A 22,176-nucleotide genomic window follows, 5' to 3' on the forward strand; every position below is an offset into this window, starting at 1 on the left:
GGGTTAAACTGTATGTAATTAGTCAAGGACACACAGCTGCAACTGATCTAAGGTGCTGGCAATAAATAGAAGCTAAGAGAGCCAGGCTGTGTGGGGGGATAGTAGGAGCATGTAATGTTGGTGAATGTATTTGTATTTGTTAACTGCACGTTGATAAAGATTTCTGTTACTAGCACGAATCTGGACTGTGTCGGAGTTCTTCATTCCTGTTTGCCGCCTTACTGGACCTGTTTTGTCAGTAAACCTCTGTGTCCTGTGCAGCAAGCTAATTCTGCCTTGCCTGTGCAGACTAGAGCTCAACGAAGGGTTATGGGCCCAGTCATTGCAGCTGAAACAACGCTCTTGTGAGGTTGTGCAACAGGCAAAGAATTAGAAAGTGCAAAAGAACTGAACAGCCAAGAAGGGTGAAAAGGATGGCAGCGTTTGGAAGCGCGTCTTTTCCCTTGGAGAGGCTGAGGAGCACCAACTACTCCTACTGGAAGGTAAAGACTGAAATGCTGCTGGTGAAGGAGGGTGTCTGGCACACTGTTGCAGAAGACCCCCCAGCAGCCCCACCGGCAGAGTGGATAAGAGCAGCAGAGAAAGCAAAAGCTCTGCTTATCCTAGCTCTGGAGAATGAACAGTTAATACATGTCAGTGGCTTAAACACAGCAAAGGAAGTTTGGAATGTTTTACGTGCTGTACATGTGAGAAAAACTGCAGGCTCTAAAGTTCTACTTGCTAAAAGACTGTACCAGACCCGATACAAAGAGGGTGAGTCCATGCAGAGGCATTTACAGAACTTACAACGTTTGTTTGCCGACCTGCAAGAAATGGACATACAGCATACACAGGAACAGATGGCATATATTACGCTGTCTACTCTAAATGATTCCTGGGAAGGAGTGATAAGTGCGTTAGAAAGTCTTCTGGACGCGGACCTCAGCATGACGTACATCACAAACAAACTACTTCAAGAAGCAGAACGCCGACAAGAGAAAAGTAAACAGAGCAACAAAGAAAACCCGGAGCGGAATGCACAAGGACCGATGGCGTATGGAGTGAAACGTTGCTACAGATGCGGCTCCACAACTCATCTACGCAGACAATGCCAGGCAGAGACGAAAAGAAGATTGCAACAAAGTGAGAAAGACCCGTTTAAAGTGCATGTCGTTGGCACTAAAGACAAGGACAATGAACTGCAAAACACATCCTGGGCTGTAGACTCGGGAGCAAGTCATTTTCTAGTAAATAATGAAAAACAGTTTAAAATCCTGACCCCAACAAAGAACCAGAGTGTTTATTTGGCGGATGGAAGCTGTCGGCAAGTTAAAGGGGTAGGAGTAATATATTTAAAATGTTTAAAAACGCTAGTTACAAATGTGCTTTATGTTCCCAGTATGGACAGAAATATTATGTCAGTAGCCAAGTTAAATGCTATGAATTATGTTGTTAACTTTGACAAAGGGAAATGCACAATAGCTAAAGGGAATAAGATTTGTGTGATAGGAAAGTTCAAAGAAGCCTTGTTCATAGTAAATGATGAAGCCCCACAATGTGTAAACACAGTAAGAAACAAACAAATGCATGAAAAATGTATACATTTGTATCATAGAAGATTGGGACATGTAAGTTATGCTACTCTACTAAAAACAATGAAACATAGTGCAGACTTACAGTTTAAACCTTGTAAGCAGTATGAGGACTGTGATGTTTGCAGTGAATGGAAATCAACTGCAGCTCCCATACACAAAGAAAGGCTAATTAGCACGCAAAGGCCATTTCAGTTAATCCACATGGATCTGGCCGGTCCCTTTAAACAGTCAAAAGGAAATGCAAAATTTTATTTTGTGTTGGTCGATGACTTTTCAAGATACGCTTTTGTTTACCTATTGAATAACAAAGCACAAGCCGCTGGGAAGTTACAGCATTTTGTGGAATGGGTAGAGGCGAGATTCAAAACCAGGATAGCTACACTAAGGTCGGATAGAGGAGGGGAATTTCTCTCCTCAACTCTGCAAAAATATCTGTACAGAAAAGGAATAAAACACGAATTAACAGCTCCTTTTGCGCCACATCAGGACGGTGTTGCAGAGAGATATCATAGATTTTTACAGGACACTGTGAGAGCAATGTTAGCAGACTCTAAACTTACCAGAGATTTCTGGGGTAAATGTGCAATTCATGCTAATTTTCTGTTGAATAGGGTATATAAAAGTACTGTGGATTGTACACCTTATGAAAAGATGTTTAACAGAAAGCCTTATCTAAATCATGTAAAGAAATTTGGAGCAATATGTTGGGCACATATTCCCAAGCCTCAACGTAAAGGCAAACAAGGTCCGAGAGCGTTAAAGGGTTACTATCTCGGCTTTGAGGGAGCATATCACAGAGTCTGGTTAATGAAAGAAAAACGTTTACATGTGTGTAGAAGTGTAAAAACACAGGAGCAAGACTGGGAAGACAATACACAACATGTAGAAATAAACATAGGTAGCACACAAGATGAGCAACAGGAAATAAACGTTAAACCTGATCCCCAGGAAGAGAGGGGAGGGGGAATTGTAGAAATTGCAGAAACTGAAGTTAAACAAGAGGCAGAGGAAAGAACAGTGGAATGTCAGAATGTTAAAGAGATAGAACAAAACATTGCACAGACAGAGAGTCCAGAAGTACCAATAGTAGAACCTACACCCATACTAGAGATAGAACAAAACATTGCACAGACAGAAAGTCCAGAAGTACCAATAGTTGAACCTACACACATACCAAGGAGATCAAAAAGAGCTAATCTGGGGCATCCTCCAGAGAGATTTAAAGTGATGACTGTAAAAGTAAAACAGGAACACAAAACACCAGCAAAGTGTCAGAATGGGGAAGATGACTGGACCGAGCAGGATTTTCAAGAATGGTTTGCAATGCTGGATGGGGGTAGAGATTGGCGAGATAAGTTACATAACATAAATGCTGACCAAAACATGTAATAAACTGACGTTTATTGAATATGAAAATGTAACTCAAATAGGAATGAGACTGTATGTATACAACTGTATTACGTATGTGTTCTAAAACTAAATGTAAATGTGAAATGAAATGTAAAACTGGAACAGCAGAGCAACAGCATCACCCAACTTGTGAAATGAGGTGGGGGCTGTTGGCTCATGATTAGCTGAGTCATTCCACAAGTCGGGAATGGGTTAAACTGTATGTAATTAGTCAAGGACACACAGCTGCAACTGATCTAAGGTGCTGGCAATAAATAGAAGCTAAGAGAGCCAGGCTGTGTGGGGGGATAGTAGGAGCATGTAATGTTGGTGAATGTATTTGTTAACTGCACGTTGATAAAGATTTCTGTTACTGGCATGAATCTGGACTGTGTCGGACTTCTTCATTCCTGTTTGCTGCCTTACTGGACCTGTTTTGTCAGCAAACCTCTGTGTCCTGTGCAGCAAGCTAATTCTGCCTTGCCTGTGCAGACTAGAGCTCAACAGAGAATACTGATTGGTTCAGTACACACACACCCCTGTATGGAGCTGCTGTACATGTGTAGGGCCACTTAGCTTTTTAAAAGACTAGCTAGCTTATATCCCACTTCATATTTCAACCAATCTCTAAGCAGCTTACATGTTTAGCATCATGGCCAAATGCATAGCTGGTGCAACCCCAACACATAAAGGATGTTCATATGAATACATCTTGTGTGGACCATGTACATGCAATCAAATATGGGGATGATCAACACAGGAAGTAGCAGATGAGGGGCTGTGCTTGCTGACTTTACCTCCAAAATCTACACAGTTATTTGCTCTCTTGCACAGAACCTATGAGCATCCAAGCTGTATGCATGTTAGCTCTCCCCACAATCTGCAGAACTCCAATTGTGCATACACATTTTACACATGCACACTGTGTGCAGAAGAGCTATGATGTGGAGAACTGAGGAAGGGCCAGCCCTGCTTCCCATTTTGATTAGCTAGTCATCAAGCTTTCATTGATTAACTCTTGCAGTGATTGCTGTTTCAGGATCTTACAGCAGCTATGACAAATTTGCAATCCTTTCTACAAGACAGAAGAAATGATTGACCAACATTTTGTTTAGGATGCTGACTCAGCTGATCATGTCCAAAAAAAAAGTTTGGGAGATAAAAGGAGAAGCTATTACTTTGTATATTTTAAAAGCTGCTAGGATACTCGATGCAAAAAAATGGAGGTAAGCTTCTATACCTTCCAATGGTATAACAAAGTTTGAGAGTTTGTAATAATGGCAAAAGTAACACATTATCTAAGGTGCAGAAATGGTGAACAAAGACAAGACGCTGTTATGGTAAAATGGCTGGATTTTATTCAGCATGGTAGAACTAGGAAGTATATGCCAAGTACACTTTATGGATTTACAGTGTTCAGATTTTACTGAAGGAGAACTTTTATTTATTTCGTTATTTTGAACATGAAGAAAGTTTCAGTAATAACTGGGGGGAAACAATACAGTGTCACCCTTGCTTGCTTGTGTTTATGATAAAGTGTCTATGATTAAATGCACTGAGTTTCATTCATGGATACTGATATTTTATATATTGTAACAGTAACTCAGGTGCTCAAGATTCTACAACATAGTCTCTTACCATATATGGAGTGAGAAATGCCAGATGTCTAAGCTGGATTTAGAAAGGCAAGAGGTACCAGAGATCATATTGCAAACATATGTTGGATATTGGAACTGACCAAGGAATTTCAGAAGATAATCACCCTGTGATTACAGCAAAACCTTTGATTGTGTAGATCACAAAAAAACTATGGAATGCTTTAAAAGAAATGGGGGTGCCACAGCATCTGATTGTCCTGATGTGCAACCTATACTCTGGACAAGAGGCTACTGTAAGGACAGAATATGGAGAAACTGATTGGTTCTCCATCTGAAAGGGGTATATTTTATCACCTTATTTGTTTTATCTATATGCAGAACATATCATACAGAAGGCAGGTTTGGATCAAGATGAAGGAGGTGTGAAAATTGGAGGGAGAAATATCAACAATTTAAGATATGCAGATGATACCATACTACTAGAAGAAACTAGTAATGATTTGAAACGAATGCTGATGAAAGTTAAACAGGAAAGTACAAAAGCAGGACTACAGGTGAACATCAAGAAGACTAAAGTAATGACAACAGAAGATTTACGTAACTTTAAAATTGACAATGAGGACATTGAACTTGTCAAGGATTATCAATACCTCGGCACAGTCATTAACCAAAAGGGAGACAATAGTCAAGAAATCAGAAGAGACCAGCTATGAGACAACTAGAAAAGTTCCTCAAATGCAAAGATGTATCACTGAACACCAAAGTCAGGATCATTCAGGCCATGGTATTCCCGATCTCTATGTACGGATGTGAAAATTGGACAGTGAAAAAAGTGGATAAGAGAAAAATGAACTCATTTGAAATGTGGTGTTGGAGGAGAGTTTTCCGGATACCATGGACTGTGAAAAAGACAAATAATTGGGTGTTAGAACAAATTAAACCAGAACTATCACTAGAAGCTAAAATGATGAAACTGAGGTTATCATACTTTGGACATATAATGAGAAGACCTGATTCACTAGAAAAGACAATAATGTTGGGAAAAACAGAAGGGAGTAGAAAAGGGGGAAGACCAAACAAGAGATGGATTGATTCCATAAAGGAAGCCACAGACCTGAACTTACAACATCTGAACAGGGTGGTTTACAACAGATACTATTGGAGGTCGCTGATTTATAGGGTCACCATAAGTTGTAATCCACTTGAAGGCACATAACACTCACAACAGTAATATATATCATCATAATAAAAAAAAAACCTTGGCCCTTCCTCAAGATACCTTCCTTTGCTGTTGTAAAAATAAAATGCTGGGGTTAATGAACCAGTTTTTTTAGTAAGCCATCTGATAATTCCACTCAGATGGTCTAGCTGTGAAAAGCATGCTGGAAGTATCACTTTATGTAAGCAGTCAGCCAAAGTAGGGGGGAAACTCTCTCTCTCTTTTTGCTACTAGCTAATTGAGCTACTGCTCTGGCTGCCCTTTATATTTCTCTCCCTAGCAAAGCTACTGAAGCTTCGAGGTCCTTGTGATGTTGCCAAGAGGAGAAAGAGGGTTTGCGCACTGAATAGCAAGGGCTGAAAATAAAGAAAGAAACAAGAGCCCTCGGAGCTGATTCTGTGCTCTCCACCTGGATGAGTGTACCTCTTCCTCCCTTAGTTTTTATATTGTGGTGTAATATTTAAGACCGAGGCTGCTGACAGGATGTTGATAGATTTGCTGCCACAACCTTGTCCACAACTGAGGCCATCTGAATTTATGGAGTCAACGTGACTGAAAAATGCTCTTGTAGCTCAATGTGGATCATGAGGAGTGGGGTCATATATTTTGCTTTTGACTCTGGAATATGATTGTAAACAAATACGTACTGGTTATATATGTGTTTCCCTTGTCAGGAAATTTGCATTATTTCCAGTGGAGAGGGTGGTATTGATCAAGGTCTCTGTCAGGAGTGGAAGGTGTGGAAAATGGGAAAAGATAAATGGGGAATGTGCTAGAAGTCCTAAATTACAGCAACCAAAGTCTGAGCTCACTTTTCCAAATTCTGAAACCACTGCTGTCAAATGTTGTTCATTTTCTGCCCTCAGTGGCTCAGGACGTTCTTCGAATACCAGGAGCAGGAGAGATAGCAGCTTCCATGGACTATGTGGAGGGCAACTTCTTACATCTGTCCATGGGAGGAATGTGTGGTTTCCTCTCTTAATCCATTACACGTAGAGACAGAAATAAGAGGAATCAGGAAGAATCACTTGCATTTCTGTTCCAATTCTTTGGCTGGAGAACCACATTGCAAAATTTGGAGAAGTGCAAATTTCAAAGGATAGCTGTGTTTCAGCTCACACATTGTTTCAGAATATGCAAATTAGGTCTAAGCCAAATTTCTTCTCCATCCTGCCGTGGCTATTCCTGTTTTTCTCTTAACTGTACTCTAATGTTTCCATCAAACTTCTTTATATTACTGCCACAAGTATCACACAAAATAATTTCAAAATCCCAGTTGATACTATAGAGCCGCACTGGTACTACAGGCAGAATCTTCCAAGCATTGCTAATACAGCTGCATCATGCAGGGATGTATTTCTTAAAATCATCATGGCTGCTGCCTATGGCAGGAAATTTGCCTGAGGTGTTGAATCTAAAATAATGGGCTGGAAGCCAGTGGTGGTGTTGGAGATCTACAAATGCACAAAATTAGAGCACTGAAATTTAGTCCCCATCATGTTCTGGTGTGGGAGAACCTGATGCAGGCAGGTCAAGGTTGCTGACCCACAGGGAGCTCTGACCGAGCAACTTGCTCTGACAAAGCGCAAAAGCAAACCAAGTCTTTTTAAGTGTCTGTCCCCAGACCACTTCTTCACAGCTCCACCCCTTTGTGGAGAACTTAGTTTCTCTGGTCTGAAGTTGAGCACTCCTCCTACATTCCATGGCTTCCCACTTGGTGCACTCTCTGTGTCATTGGACCGGTGATGTAATGTGGGAGGCATTTGATTGCTCAGGCTCAGAGGAAGGCACATGTGAAATCAAGAATGATGAGGGATAGTAGCCACAGATCCTGGTGAACAATTTTAGTAGAGTTCCTGAAAATAACCCAGCAACATATGTTGTCCTCCAGGAAAAATTCTATGCATCTTGTTCTTTCTGTTAAGTATCTAGAATACAGGAGTGTATTTCTTAATCTAAACCAAAAACTATCCTTAAGTTGTCCTTAATTTTTACTGTTCATGGATTGGCTGGTAGGGTTTTGTCTAAGAAAAATATGTACAGTATACACAAAGTGAATGATCATCAGATACCTTATCTGAGAGTCAACTTCAACAAAGTCACATAAGTGAAAGATATGGCAATCTCTCTCTTAAATCTGAACTTTTGAAAATGTCCATGCTAATTAAACTACAAAGGGATCATGAAGTGATTGTTTGCCAACTCTTACAGAATTAAGGTATAAAGGCCTTTTTTAAAAGTGTCCATGCTCAGATGAAGAGCTCCTGATTGTTCTTCCAGAAACCAGAAGTGATGAAAGAAGCATGAGTCCAGATTATGGCTCAAACCTCATTAGTAGAGACACAAAAAGCCATGTGATACTCCATCTGCAAATTGGTAGTATATGGAATTTAGGAAGTGGGAGATGTATAGAGAAAGGTTATCAGGAAGAGGGCCCAAAATTTAGCGTAGGGGTGGTCACCATGGTGGCCTTCTGATGTTGTGGGCTCCAACTCCCATCAGTCCCAGCCAGCATGGACAATGGTCATGGATTATGGGAGTTGGAGACTACAACATCAGGAGGGCACCACATTGGCTACTGTGACTCAGAGGGTGCTTTGGAGGCAAAAGGGTCTGAGTTTAATTTATGGCATCTCTAATTAAATTAATCTCAAGAAGTAATGCTGGCAAAAAAAAATGCTGATTGAGACCTTGGGAAGCAGCTGAGAATGAAAATGTACTGTATCGGGCCAGACAGACCAACGGTTTGTCCTGGCATAAGTCAGATTGATATGCTCATTTATGTTCATAGAATCACAGAGTTGGAAGGGACCTTGTAGGCCATCGAGTCCAACCCCCTGCTCACAGCAGGAAATCCACAGCTAGAGCATCTCCCGCAGATAGCTGTCCAGCCTCTGCTTGAAGACATACAGTGAAGGGGATCCCACCACCTCCCTAGGCAGTCGGTTCCATTGCCAAACTGCCCTTACTGTCAAGAAATTCCTTCTAATGTCCAGTCTGAATCTACGCTCCTGCAACTTAAAACCATTAGACCAAGTCCTACCCTCTGGGGCAGCAGAGAACAAATCTGTACCCTCCTCTATGTGACAGCCCTTCAGGTACTTAAAGAGTGCAATCATGTCACCCCTCAGCCTTCTGTTCACCAGACTGAACATGCCAAGTTCCTTCACCCTTGTTTGTTTTTCTCTTAATTATTTTTAGAAGTCACGTCAATAAATATAAGTCACGATGGCTATGCCACCAGTATCAGAGACAGTATGCCACTTAATATCAGTTGCTTAGGAACAACAGTGGGAGAGGGCTATACCCAGAGGCACCTAGGTAGTCACTGTGAGGAGAGGAAGCTGGGCTAGATAGGCCTTTACTCTGATGAAGCAGGGCTCATCTTATGTTTTTATGGGGCAAAAAAGTTAAAAGCTGAAAGTTCATCTAGTTGCAGTACTTCTGCATGTCATGTTTTAAACAAGAAAAGGAGCATTGCACTTTCTGCCAAAGAGGCTCTCATAGGATAAAGTCCAAAGCAAATGTGTCACAACAACAGATGAATTATAGAAAGAGAGAATGCTTGCAAAATTTATACTTTTGGGCCAAAAGTAACTGCCTGTTTTCCATCTATATTGGTTTGCAGAGAATGTAAGAGAGAATTTTAATTTTCATCACACCTGCTTGAATTATAATTTAATCAGAGTCCCTGCATTCACGTTCTGTAAAAGAGATTTGCTGGAATTGAAGTACTGTGGGATATGGAATTGCTGAGTTATTGTGTTTTCCGATAAAGGCTGAAACTCTGGTGTATCTCATTGACAAATGGACAAGACCTAAGAAAGACGGGGCTTGTGCAATTGTAATACTAGCAGCATTTTGTTACCATCAACCTAAGCTCCTTTCAAATAATTCCATAATGTTTTTAATTGCACTGCTTGCTTTTTTGCGAATTGGTTTTTGTTATTGATGTTACATAATTGCATTTCAGTTATGTTTTGCAAGGTGCAGGATAGCATTTTCATCTGGTCAAGAGGCTGGAAGAGAAACATTATTAATATACTACTTGTGGTGGAACATTGCAAAACTAAGACAACCATCTTTCCAGGGGTATTCACTGACCGCATTCAACAAGTGTACAATCTGAGCTGAACACTCATGCAGTTGTTCATGTGCAACTTTTAACATGTGTATAGTCTGTGCACCTGTGTACATAATAGTTAAGCTGTACAAATCAACAAGTGTACACTCTTTCATACAAACATTTGTAAATGTGTTGAGACAGCTTGTACCTGTTTATTGTAACACATGAACAAGCCTTACAGCTCAGCTGTCTGTGAATATTTTTATGTTTGCTGATCTAAAGCATTTGCATAACACTTTAAAACAATTGTTAACAAAGTGAAATAGGATAAAACATAAATAGCAACAAAATAAAAGTACTTTTCATCAGTGTCCAATGACCAACCCGGTTTCCTTAATTTTTCACTGTGAAAATATTAGCCTGCTCAAAAAGGATTGCACAGAGGGTTCATATACTCTCAGATTTCTTAACTGGTTTAGATCACTCATGTGATCAGCCCAAAAAGCTTTGCAATCACTCTAAATAAGAATATCTCCTTATCACTGATGACAGTACATAGCTAAATTTGTTCAGCTATGTAACATCATTATGACATCATGTTCACTTTGTGTTCTGGTGAAGAACAACCATATGAAAACATATCAGTCCTTATAATCATTGCTTTCTGTATTTTGTCATTAAGATACGACAGCTTTTAATTATTTAAGCCTATAGAACAGGAGAAAAGACATTTTAAGTTACCTAAATCTGAGAATGATATATTAATGCGCTGTCCCATATTCTTTTACGTTATAGTAGAGGTGCCTAACCTGTGGTCCTCCAGCTGTTGTTGGACTCCAGCTTGCATCAGCCCTTGCCACCATGGCCAATAGACAGGGGCAATGGGAGTTTTGGTCCACCAACAACTGGAGGGCCACACGGTGGCCATCCCTGTTCTAAAGCCACACTGATCTATAATTTGATGGGGGCAAGTCTTGGGATTTTAGAAAGAATCTCAGGGCTATTATATATTTGCAGAAACTTAGATTCAGAGGATTCCTTCCGTTTGCATAAGGAACCCTTTCATTTGTGGAAAGAGCTTAGCTCTAGCAAAGCTTCTACACATGGAAGTGGGAGGAGGCAATTTTCACTAACTACCCCTTTCCCTTGTAGCCCCTTCTATGTTGTTCCAATAGCAGCAGCAAGATATTTCAAACAAAGACAAAAGTTATTATATAGTTCAAAACTTCCCACCTCCTCCCAAGGTCTAGATGTGCTAAAGAGAGTCTATGCCCTTGGACCTTACTCAAGGTTACTCCAAAAGAGCAGTCAGTGAGTTGGGGCCCATTGCCTGCTCTGCTGAGATGCAAAACTTGAGTGTTGCAATATATACTGTTCCAGCAGGTGGCCCCAGTAAGCTCTGATCATTCCTCCAAAATCTGGGAAAAATACTATACTCTGATTGATGGCAGGTGGTAGCCAAAAAAAAAAAGGGGGGGGGAGGCTCCTGCAGTTCCTTTTGGTCTCTGCTGTTTCAGCCACTAGGAACACCAGACCAAGATCCTAGGTTGCAGTAACTAGCCAATAAGAGTTAGAAATAGCCAACCTGCTAGTGTGGCTCAAAACAAACAAACAAAACAAACAGGCCACCCTCCCTTCCTTGTATTTAAGCTAGGAAGGGTGAGCACATTACGATCACAGCCAACAGAAATTACTGACAAAATTTAACAAAGTGCTTTTGCCTGGGTAGAATGTGCCCTTGAACTGTGAAAATGTCTCTTGCTATTTTGCACCTGGCAGCCATCCACCCCTGGACACCCCTTGAATGGTTGCCCATGAGGATATGTGGCCTTCAGGCTGAAAAGATGACCCACCCCTGATTTACTACATTTACATTCCAGACACACACACAAGACAAAGATTTCTACAAATATTATGCACACCTCTCCATCTTCTATCCAGACAAGCAAGAAACATTAGCACCATTCAAGCATACATTACAGCCAGGCATAATTATTCAAGGAGGGCCTGGAGGAAGGTTGGTGAAGGATGTGGCTTGGAGAGAGAGGAAACATGGCCTGGTGGGGGAGGCATGGTGTCAGGAGAGGAGACATGCCTTGGTAGAGGTGTAGCTGAGAGAGTCTCAAAGGCCAGGTAAAGCAACCTGGAGGAGCACATTCGGCCCAGGGGCTGAACATTCCCACCTCTGCTCTACGTAATTACAATTGAATGGAAGAGAATATCAGAAGGTGGTTAAGGAGATGAAGCAAATACAATGCAATGCAAACAAGTTGAGATTTTCCAAACAATTTGTGTTTGCGTGCACGCCATCAACATGAAAATGATACTTTTTGCTCTCTTGGTAATACATTACCGCTGATAATCCCACCTTGGACTCTAGATCAGGTGTAATATTATCAGTGGGTCTCAAACACTGCAGCTTTTCCTAAGAAACATTATGCAGTGAAACTGAAAGGCCAGTGGGCTATTGAAACTGGGGCACATGCTCATCATGGAACCATGACATCACTTTTGGAAACTTACAAAACTAACACAGTCTTCCCCTTAAGCATCTCAGTGCAAGGTTAGTGCTTATCCTATTTATGTTATGGTCTGCAAATAATTACTTAATACTAGCTGTTCCTATGTGTAAGATTTGCTAGAGGAGAACATGATACAGATCATTTATCACTCCTGCCAATAACGCAAATATTTTCGCAGCCGACGATAAAACAGAAATATATGGCTTGTAATGCAGGTTGTGGTTTATGTGAACAATTTAAAGAGTGGCAGTGCCTTTCAAGCCACCCAGATCAATCATTCAGAATGGGAGACATTTTTATTATTGTAATAATCCTCATTTGGTAACATCCTATAAAAAAACCCAGAGGCGGACAAACACAGAATGTCATTGTCAAGCATTCTGAATTTTAAAATGGTCAGGCCCTAGGCTCGTTGCTTTTTAAGGCACTTTGCACAATCCAGAATCTATGGGTATGCTCTCCCAAACACAGAGATGTCTGCTCAGACTACTAGACAGGGTCAATCTTCTGTACTTGCAGCAAAGAAGCTCTTTGCTCCATTGAGTGGTGCACACAGTGGAAAAGGAAGGCGCAACCATCAGCAGATGGAAGAGCAGCACTGTCAGTTCTGACCATGACAATCACCTGTTAGATGGGGAGCAAAAGGAGTTCACACAAAGGAGAGCTAGAGTGCAGCAGTGGTACCCACCTAACAGAACTGCTAGGTAGGGATGGAAAGATCTGCCAGTGTTGGTATACTTCGTTTCTCATTTTTCCAATCTTAAATTCATTTCTCCACATTTCTGCAGTAATTTGCAGGATTTTTTATCTTAAAAAAGCCTCATGAAAATTCTCCAGCATTTTATTACGAATTTCTCCTAATAAAAACATTTTGTAGGCAGTTTGGACTTATGTACACATTTTTCAAGCACTTTTTCATCATATAATGCATTTTATATGCTATTTTCACTCATATCTTCATTTTTATGCACACTTTGCCCTATGTATTTTTATAAACATTATTTGGTTGGCGAATTCCATCACAAAATTCGGACATGTGTGAATTTTGAACAATGGCTATGTTTCAGTTCTTATATTGTTTGGGAAAGTGTGGATTTGATAGAGTCAGCTTGAAATGTGAACTGAATTGAATTTTGTACCCATCCCTATTGGTAGTGCAAGGATTTCCACTTGCACAACAGAACTTCCCTCTCTTTCCTCTCTCCGCAGGCCCCGCGCCCTCCCCAAATCTGCTCCAGAGAGTTGGGGGAAAACCCAAACCAAATTTAAGGGGCATAAGGGTACACAGGGAGAGAAGGGGGAGGGGACATTCCTTTGTGCAGCCAAAAGTCCTTGCACTCATGGATCTATTTACTGGGACACTGTCCTAAGTGCTTTCTTAACTTCATAGTCCCATTATCTGGTTGCAGAATGAGATGGCACTTGCACTTTTCCTTGGGCAGGCAGAGAAAAATTGTTACAGTGGTGGTGGTGGGGAGCAGGGGAGTAATGTTTCAAATTGCCAGCAGCAGAAGCTTGTCTCCCCACTTCTTCATTTCTTAAAAAAAAGGGGGACCTTTTTGCCACCACAGCAAGTGGTGGTAGTGTTCCAAGTGTGCTCTGATAGTCATTTCCTCCACAGTACCTCTGTGGAAGGGTGCTGTCTTGTGAAGTAGCATGTTTCCAGGAGCTCTGTTTGTTTGTTTTTAAAAATGATTGGCCCCTCTGTTACCACCACTATCTTGAATACTGTTCAGTTGATTATCGTGGAAACTATAGGTGCCCTACACCATATTTATTAATTCATAAATTTCATCTCAGACAGCTGAGAACTGCCATCTCAGACAGCTGAACCCCACCTCAGCTTGGATCTTGGTGGCATGAATCCCCACCCGTGGCTGAGCCAGAGATATGCTTGCATGAATCCATCATCCTGTGTCAGGTAAGCCCGGTGTAAGTCCCCAAAGAGGGGTGTTCTGTGGACATGGTGGGATTGGGATGGATCAGAGGAAGACCTACACCTAGTCGAAGCCTCTTTCAGCTCACTCACATGACCTGGAAAACTGGCAGAAGTTACATCAGCAAAAAAGGCTGGTGTAAGTCAAACTCTGTTTGAAAGGCTTGTTTTCCCTCTGCCAGGCTCGGGCCACCTCAGCCAACAGTATTTATTATTATTATTATTATTATTTTATTATTACATTTCTATCCCACCTTCCCTCCACAGAGCTCAAGGTGACATACAAACATGGTTCTCCCCCTCCTGAGTTTATCCTCATAACAACCACACTGGCGCTGCCTCCTGCACCGAGTTTGGAATGGGGTAATTTATGCCGGATTAATTTAAGCCACCATAAATTCCATTGTCTTTCCATAGTTAGGATTGCTTTGTCTATGTGTTTTTTATGTATAGATAGATTTTTTTCATACACAGTTACATACAAACAACCAGTAGATTATAATGCAGTCGTAATCAGAAAATTACAATGCAGATATAAAAACACTCCAAAGCTGTGAAGTGAAAACCTTCTCCCAGAAATGGGGAACTTTTCAATAATAGAGCTGAGCCCAAATATCTCAGACGACATTTTTCTAAGAAAAATTCTGAGATTTTTTGTTTTATTTTTCTCACTCCCCTAGAAAAAGGCTGCTTTGTAGAATTTTCTCTGTATATTCTCCACTGTATTTTTTTGTGGCAGCTGCCATCCCCCCCCACACACACACACAATGCCTCAGAACAGTCCTAAATGGAGGGTGCAAAATGGTGGCTAGGCTGTCTACAGGGTTTCTGTTGCTGCTCCTTCCAACATCAGGAAAAGGAAACATTTTTTCTTGGGAGAAAAGAGAAAGGTGCTGTGCTACTGTTACAGGTAGAGCCAATCAGGTGCTCCCATCAGTGTATTTGCACCATGCTGCCTTGCTCCTCCTCCTCCTCTACCTTCCGATCAGCAGTGAAATGGCCAACCAGAGGTCAGGTAAGTGCCACTGCCCCATCATGCCCTCTGCTATTGGGGCTGTCCCAAGACGTTTTGCTACCTGAGATGAAGGACATGATGGTGTCACCCGTTCCATGTACAAAAAACTCTTACTTCAACACTGGCAATGGAACAGAGTCCACCTTCACACCTGAAGGCACCAGGCTAGCTTAGGGGGCATAGTCAGGCTGCATGGCTCTCCCAGCTCTGTCCATTCTCTGCCCTTTAGCAGCTGCTGCCCGAGGTGGCTGCCTTACTCTGCCTAATGGCGAGGCCAGCCCTGTTCCCATGTTGTGCCCTCAACAAAAATAATTCTCCTTAACATTTGGGACTGGGGAAAGGAGATCTACTTGCCAGGGTGCACAATATTATTTGGCATCAAGTGGTCTGGAAGCAGAGTCACTAGGGGTGTGGATAAGTCACTCACATTTAGAAGTACCAAGAGTATTAGAGAGAATCTGCTGCAATTGCAGACTCTGCTTTATGTTCTCTCTTTTGCCAGAGGGGAAAAATACCATTAATAAAACCAAAACAAACAGAAAATTAATTTCATGTCCAAAACTGCTTTCATTCAATTGCTCCCGAATGAAATGTCACGTCATGCAATGATAAGGGACAGTAAAGGTCACACAGCTCCTTTCTATGCTTCACTTGGCATTAACACAAGACTATAGAACTACTAGAACTGAACAGTCCATTTGTTCTCTGCTTATATACCTGCAAGCAATATTTTCCTGAAAACATAAAACCCATTTCTCCTAATAATAGGAGAAATAATAGCATATTATGTGTATATTAAAATATTTTCAAACAGACTTTCATTGTATCTGAGAAATACAAAAGTTCTGTATAGGCTGTTACAGGAAGTGATGGAAACAGGAAGTAAGAGGCAGTTGTGCTTCCTGTCCCACCCGTCACACTTCTAACCCAAAGCCACTACCAGAAAGATCCTTACACTTTGCCTTGTTCACATTCTGACTTCTCTCTCTCTCTCTCTCTCTCATGTCCTTAATCTCCTCTTTCCTTGCTTTGACAATTGTTATTTTGTACATAACAAAGGTTTTCCTGGAGCCATTTTAATGAACTTTGCTCTTTGAAACAGTATTGGAAATTTCATATTAATTATTCCATCTTAGTATGTACATGACTGACAGTCACACTAGCTAAAATATTCTTTAGCACTCTCATAAACTATTAAATTGTATATGTAATCTTTCACATTACCTGCTTGCTTGTATGAAGAACATCATAGGGGGAGGAAGCAAAGGTTATATTTCATAATGTTTTCTTTCTGAAGTGGCAGGGCTTTCATATAGTGTGAAGCTTTTCTCATAATACTACGTTAATCAGAACTGTTGCCCAACCTCGTTTAAACATCTGAATAGATAGAATATAGGCCACATTCTTCGTCTACAGAATCAGGGCTGGCCCAAGACAGTTTGCTGTTATCAGCATCTAAGAGAGAGTTTCTACTAATATACAATCTTTGTATACAATTTTTCCTAAGATACACATTTTTTGCAAAGTAATTTTCCCTACCATTGTGCATAATTTTAATGGACACTTTATCCCAGTATATGTAATTTTGTACACATTATTTGGCTGGAGAACTGAACTGCAAAATTCAGAGAAGTGTCAATTGGAAAGGATGGCTCTGTTTTAGATCTTGTACTGTTTCAGAAAGTGTAAATTAGGTAGGCTCACCTTAAGATGTGAACTGAATCAAATTTCTCCCTACTCCTCTTCCTTCGCTTCACCCAAGGGATGTGGAGCAAGACATACGGCCTACACACCTCTGTACTTTAATACCTCTATGCCACTTCCTCTCCTGCAGCATCTGCCATCTGAGACAGCTTGCCTAATGGTAGGGCTGGTCATGTACGATGGGTGCCTTTAAAACTTAGGTAGGAATTTATTGTGGTGTTTTTCTTTAACTTTACTTCCATATGGATCTCTTAGCACCCACGATGTCCGACTTTGTTGCTGTAATTTTTATTCTGGCAGTCAGGATTTGGTCAGACAGTAGCTGCCAGTGGGGCAGCAAAGTAGCACTGTGTTATCCTTTGGCTTCCCAGCGCCTCATGTTGCTGCTGGTTACTGAGATGGGGAGGAGCGAGGTGCAGGGATCTTAGTGCGGTGCAATGCACGGAGCCAATCCAATGCTCCTGATGCCACATGCCACACAGCTCTGAGCTCCCCACACCTCATGTCTCCCCCTCTCCCTCTCCAGTGATGTGTAGGGAAGTGGGAGAGCAACACAGCCCCATCAGCTGCTCCTCAGGTCAGATATTCGCTTTTTACAAACTAGGAGGTGTGTATTTATTTAGTTTATTGATGTAGTGTTTGCTCTGCTCTTATGAGCTTCTTGGGTGCTCTTATGAAGCTGCAGCTAGCGCAAAATGCAGCCGCCTCATGGCGCAGTGGGGCAGACAATCTTCACCATGTTATGCCACTGCTGAAAGAATTGCACTGGCTGTGAATTAGCTGCCGAGCTAAGTGCAAGGTCCTGGTTTTGGTGCACAAAGCCCTATACAGCTTGGGACCTGGATACCTGAAATATTACCTCACCCCTTATATACCCAACCAGTCAGTGCACTCTGCAGGAGAAGCTCTGGATCTTATCAGGAAGACCGTTCCGAATGGTGTAGGAATCCAGCCTTTAGTAGGGCGGCACCCATCCTTTGGAACTCCCTCCAATTACATATTAGATAGGGTTCATCTCTACTGTCTTTTCGGCACCTATTAAAGGCCTTCCTTTTCAACAAACCCTTTAAGTGGAGATATTTATTCTAGCCTGTTTCTGTACTAGACTTGAATAATATGCTTTGATTGTCTATGTTTTTATTGTGAAATTGCTTTGGGATGGTTTGTAGGAAGTGATTCTTAAATAAAATGAAACAAACAAACAAATAAATAAATAAACAAATGTTTCTCACCTGATCATTTTCATTATGGAGCAAAATGCCTTCTTTGTTGCTTTTCAGCAGAAGTAATAGGCGGGGAGGGGTTGTGACCTTTTTGCAGTCTTTGTACAAAAGGCAAGATTTGAATGTGTTGGGATTTTAGTCAGTACAGCCAAGGGGGGCGGAGAAGGGGGGGGCATTCCATCTGCGTGGCTGTGATTCAATGCAATGTTCTGCTTTTCCTGTCAAAGCAGAAGGGTCTAAATTAGTGGCAAGCTACATGTGATTCAGGAATACATGGTAGGGGTGGGGGGAAGTGTTGGATCTCAGCCATTTTTCTGGCAAGGGGAATTTAACAAATTGAATTCCACACACAGAAACGATTAGCTCTCTGCTGGGGGGAAACAGGTACTCATTTTGTACCTGTATTTTTTCCCCTCCAGGAAGCCTATTAGACTAACATTGGAGACAGCAATAGAGTGATGGGGTGAGGAGATTTAAATTGGAGGAATGTCATTGGGGGTTACCCTCCTCCAGAACAGCTCCTTTAAACTTTGGAAAATATGTTCAGGACTAGGGGCTGCTGCCTCTGCTCACTGATTTGTTCATTTACCCCACCACTTAATCTTAGGAATGCCAATGCCAACTACCCCACCCCATCACCCTCACTAAATCCCATCTGCACCCAGGCCTTGCCAAACTCCCCTTCCCCTTACACCTGACAAAGCTTCCTTCCCCCCCTCACCAAGATACCTCCTCTCCTCCCACAGATCGTCAAGCTTCCTCCCCCCTTTTAGACCTTCTCCTGCAAGGATGGAGGAAGCAGAGGAGGGAGGCAGCCAGCTGAGGCAAGCTATGCAGGAACAGCTGACCCAGCCTGTCCTGACTGTCCCCCCATGGCTCACCCGGGCTTCCCCCTTGCCACCTTGCTCACTCACCCTCCTTGCTTACTCGCCCATTCACACCTGCCTTCCCCCTTGTTCACCCATTCACCCATCCCACCCCTTGCTCACCTGTCCCCCACTTGCCTGCCTACCTGGATCCACTTGCTCACCTGCCTGCTCCCTCACTCACCCGCTCACCTGCTCATCCATCCCTCTCCGTCACTCCCTCACTAGTCCTGCTCACTTGCCCCCTTGCTCACTCATTCAGGCTTTTTTTTTGGCTACCTGCCAAACCAATGGATCCAGGGTGGGCTTTTTCAGGAGTGGTCGAATCACCGCCTCTTTCAAGGCAGCTGGAACCACTCCCTCCCACAATGATGCATTGACCACACCCTGGATCCACTTGGTCAGACTCCCTCGGCAAGCTTTAATAAGCCAAGAAGGGCAAGGGCCAAGAAGATACGTTACTGGCCACATCATTGCAAGCACCTTGTCCACGTCATCAAGTCGCATCAACTGAAACCGTTCCCAAGAAATTGCAGCAGATGTTGCACTGGACACCTCACTGGGGACTACAGTATATGTAGATGGGGCATCAAGACTGCTACGGAGGCGAGCAACTTTACCCTCAAAGTGCCTTGCAAACAATTCACAGTGGGCCTCCGAAGGGTCTAAGACTCCATTTCCTGGAGTTGGTGTCAACAGACCCCTGACAATACGGAAAAGCTCCACTGGACGGCTACTTGAGGACGCGATGGAGAAGTGGGCCTTCTTCGCTGCCCTCACCACCACACAGTAGGCACAGTTATGATGTTTTACTCATGCCTGATGAGCCTCACAGCACGTCTTTTGCCTCTTGTGCTCTAGCCATCATCCAGCCTGTTTCATTGCCCTTAGCTCACTGGTGTACCATGGTGCAAGCCAGGCTCCACAGTGCCGGAGAGGGCACTCGGGGGCAATTGTGTCCAGAGCCCAATGTGCCTCGCTGTTCCACAGCGTGACAAGGGCTTCAATAGGGTCACCTGCTCTATCTACTGGGAACTCCCCCAGGGCATTCAAGAATCCAGTGGATTCCATTAGTCTCCAGGGGTGGACCATTTTAATCTGTCCATGCACCCCGTAGGGAAGGATCAGAGCCATAAGTCTAAACTTCACCAGGAAGTGATCTGACCATGACAATGGGGAGACATCCACCCCCCCATCTCCAGACCACCCCCTCCTTCATCTGGAGCAAAAACCAAGTCGAGGGTGTGCCCTGCCCTATGTGTTAGGCCAATAACAACTTGAGACAGCCCCATGGTCATCATGGAGGCCATGAAGTCCTGAGCCGGGACACTAGAGGCAGCCTCTGCATGGACATTGAAATCACCCAGCGCTATCGTTCTGGGCTGCTCCAATGCCACAGCCGAGACGACCTCCACCAGCTCAGTCAGAGAAGCTGCCGGGCAGCAGGGTGGATGGTACACCAGCAGCAACCCTAGTTTACTGTCTCCTCGGCCCGACACCAGGTGCAGGCCCTCACAGCCAGCTCCAAGACAGACTGGTTTCCTGGTGACAACAGATGGCAGTTCTATAGACCACAGCAACTCCTCCCCCCCTCCCTGCAGCCTGTGCTGGTGCTGCAGCGAGTATCCAGGTGGGCAAAGTTGGATTAGATCAACTCCTCCAAGCTGACCCACCCAGGTGAGGATTTTTTTTTAAAAAAAATCGCAAATTGCTGCAGAAATGTGGAGAATTGAATTTAAGATTGGAAAAATAAGAAACAGAGAGAACCAAAATTGACAGATCTTTCCATCCCTAATGGGTGCCCTGGGTTACATGCTCTGTTCTTCATGCAAATGTGCCTCTGGGGATAATTAGGAGACACTACATAGAAATGTCTGAAATGGCCCTCAGTGGCCACATGGGTCATGATGTAGGAACACAGGAAAGTGCCTTATACAGAGTCAGGCTGTTGGTCCATTTAGCTCAGTCCTGTCAACACTGATGGGTAGTGGCTTTCCAAGGTTTCAGGCAGGATCCTTCTGAATGCAAAGCATGTGCTCTACCACTCAGCCACGGCCCTTCCACAATTCTTCTTTTATAACACAGTGGATGGTTGGATTCCTTTTCCTCCCTAGCTGTTTTCTTTTCACAGCCATTATATTTCCTTCAGAAGCTGTGTTGAGGAGGGAATTGGCCTGACGTCCTTTACCTCTGGGTTATATTGAGAGGAAGCCAGGTCATTCCATTATTGCAGTTCATCTTTCTGTCTTAACACACTATGGTCCACAATAGCATGAAGAAAGGGGAGCTTTGACAGAACAGTTGTAATGAAAGCCACTAAGGTAAGATGCTCTCTGTATGCCAAGGAGAGAGACCTCACAACAAAGTGCTTTTGATTAACACTCCCCTTAGGAAATAGGTGAGTTATAAACAGTTCTCCTCTCTCTTTTTGGTAGAAATAAATCAGGATACAGGTAGCTAACAAACTGAGGAGTGCAGAATGAGGAAGAGCTGGATATGATCAGAACTTCATTTCCTTTCAAATCGTTTTTCACCTCATACAGTAACCTTGCCACATTTAGTTACCTGTCCTGAGACCAGAACCAACTAAACTTCTAGAAATATACCTTGTTTACTAAAGTTCTGAAAAGCAAGATAATGTTACTGAAGAAGAAGTCGATGGCAAAGAAATTTCCTCAGAATGAATTCTCCCATTATCTCATAAAATGTTATTACCTTACAACAAAGTGCATTGCAGTGAGGAACATTTTTCAGGTCGCAGGCCACATACCCTTCTAGACAACCTTCTGGGGGCTACATGCCAGTTTTGGGTGAGGCCAGAGGGACAAGTGGGCAGAGCAATGAATGTGAATGTTACCATTGTACAGTAGGCTAGTTTCTTTCCACATTCTCACACACCCCTCGTTATCCTCCACCCAGGCAAGCAAAAGTACTCAATGAGGACACAAATCTTGTGCGGTGTGAGGGATATGGCCTGGGAAGAATCGTGAGGACCAGAGAGAGAAGCCTGGAGGTCTGCATTTGGCTCCCAGGCATAAGGTTACACATCCCTGATATATATGGT

General features: G+C 42.7%; 1 protein-coding gene across 1 annotated transcript in view; it reads left to right on the forward strand.

Annotated features, from left to right (window-relative positions):
* The first annotated feature begins 413 nt into the window (after positions 1-413).
* Positions 414-22,176, forward strand: part of TFPI (tissue factor pathway inhibitor) — a 117,728-nt gene continuing 95,965 nt past the window's right edge. Inside the window, exons 1-2 of the mRNA XM_061612686.1 lie at positions 414-753; positions 883-1,122. Of these exons, the coding sequence (XP_061468670.1) occupies positions 414-753; positions 883-1,122 (580 nt within the window). The remainder of the gene's footprint in view (positions 754-882; positions 1,123-22,176) is intronic.

The sequence above is a fragment of the Rhineura floridana genome, chromosome 2, assembly GCF_030035675.1.
Source record: "Rhineura floridana isolate rRhiFlo1 chromosome 2, rRhiFlo1.hap2, whole genome shotgun sequence".
Taxonomy (NCBI): Eukaryota; Metazoa; Chordata; class Lepidosauria; order Squamata; family Rhineuridae; genus Rhineura; species Rhineura floridana.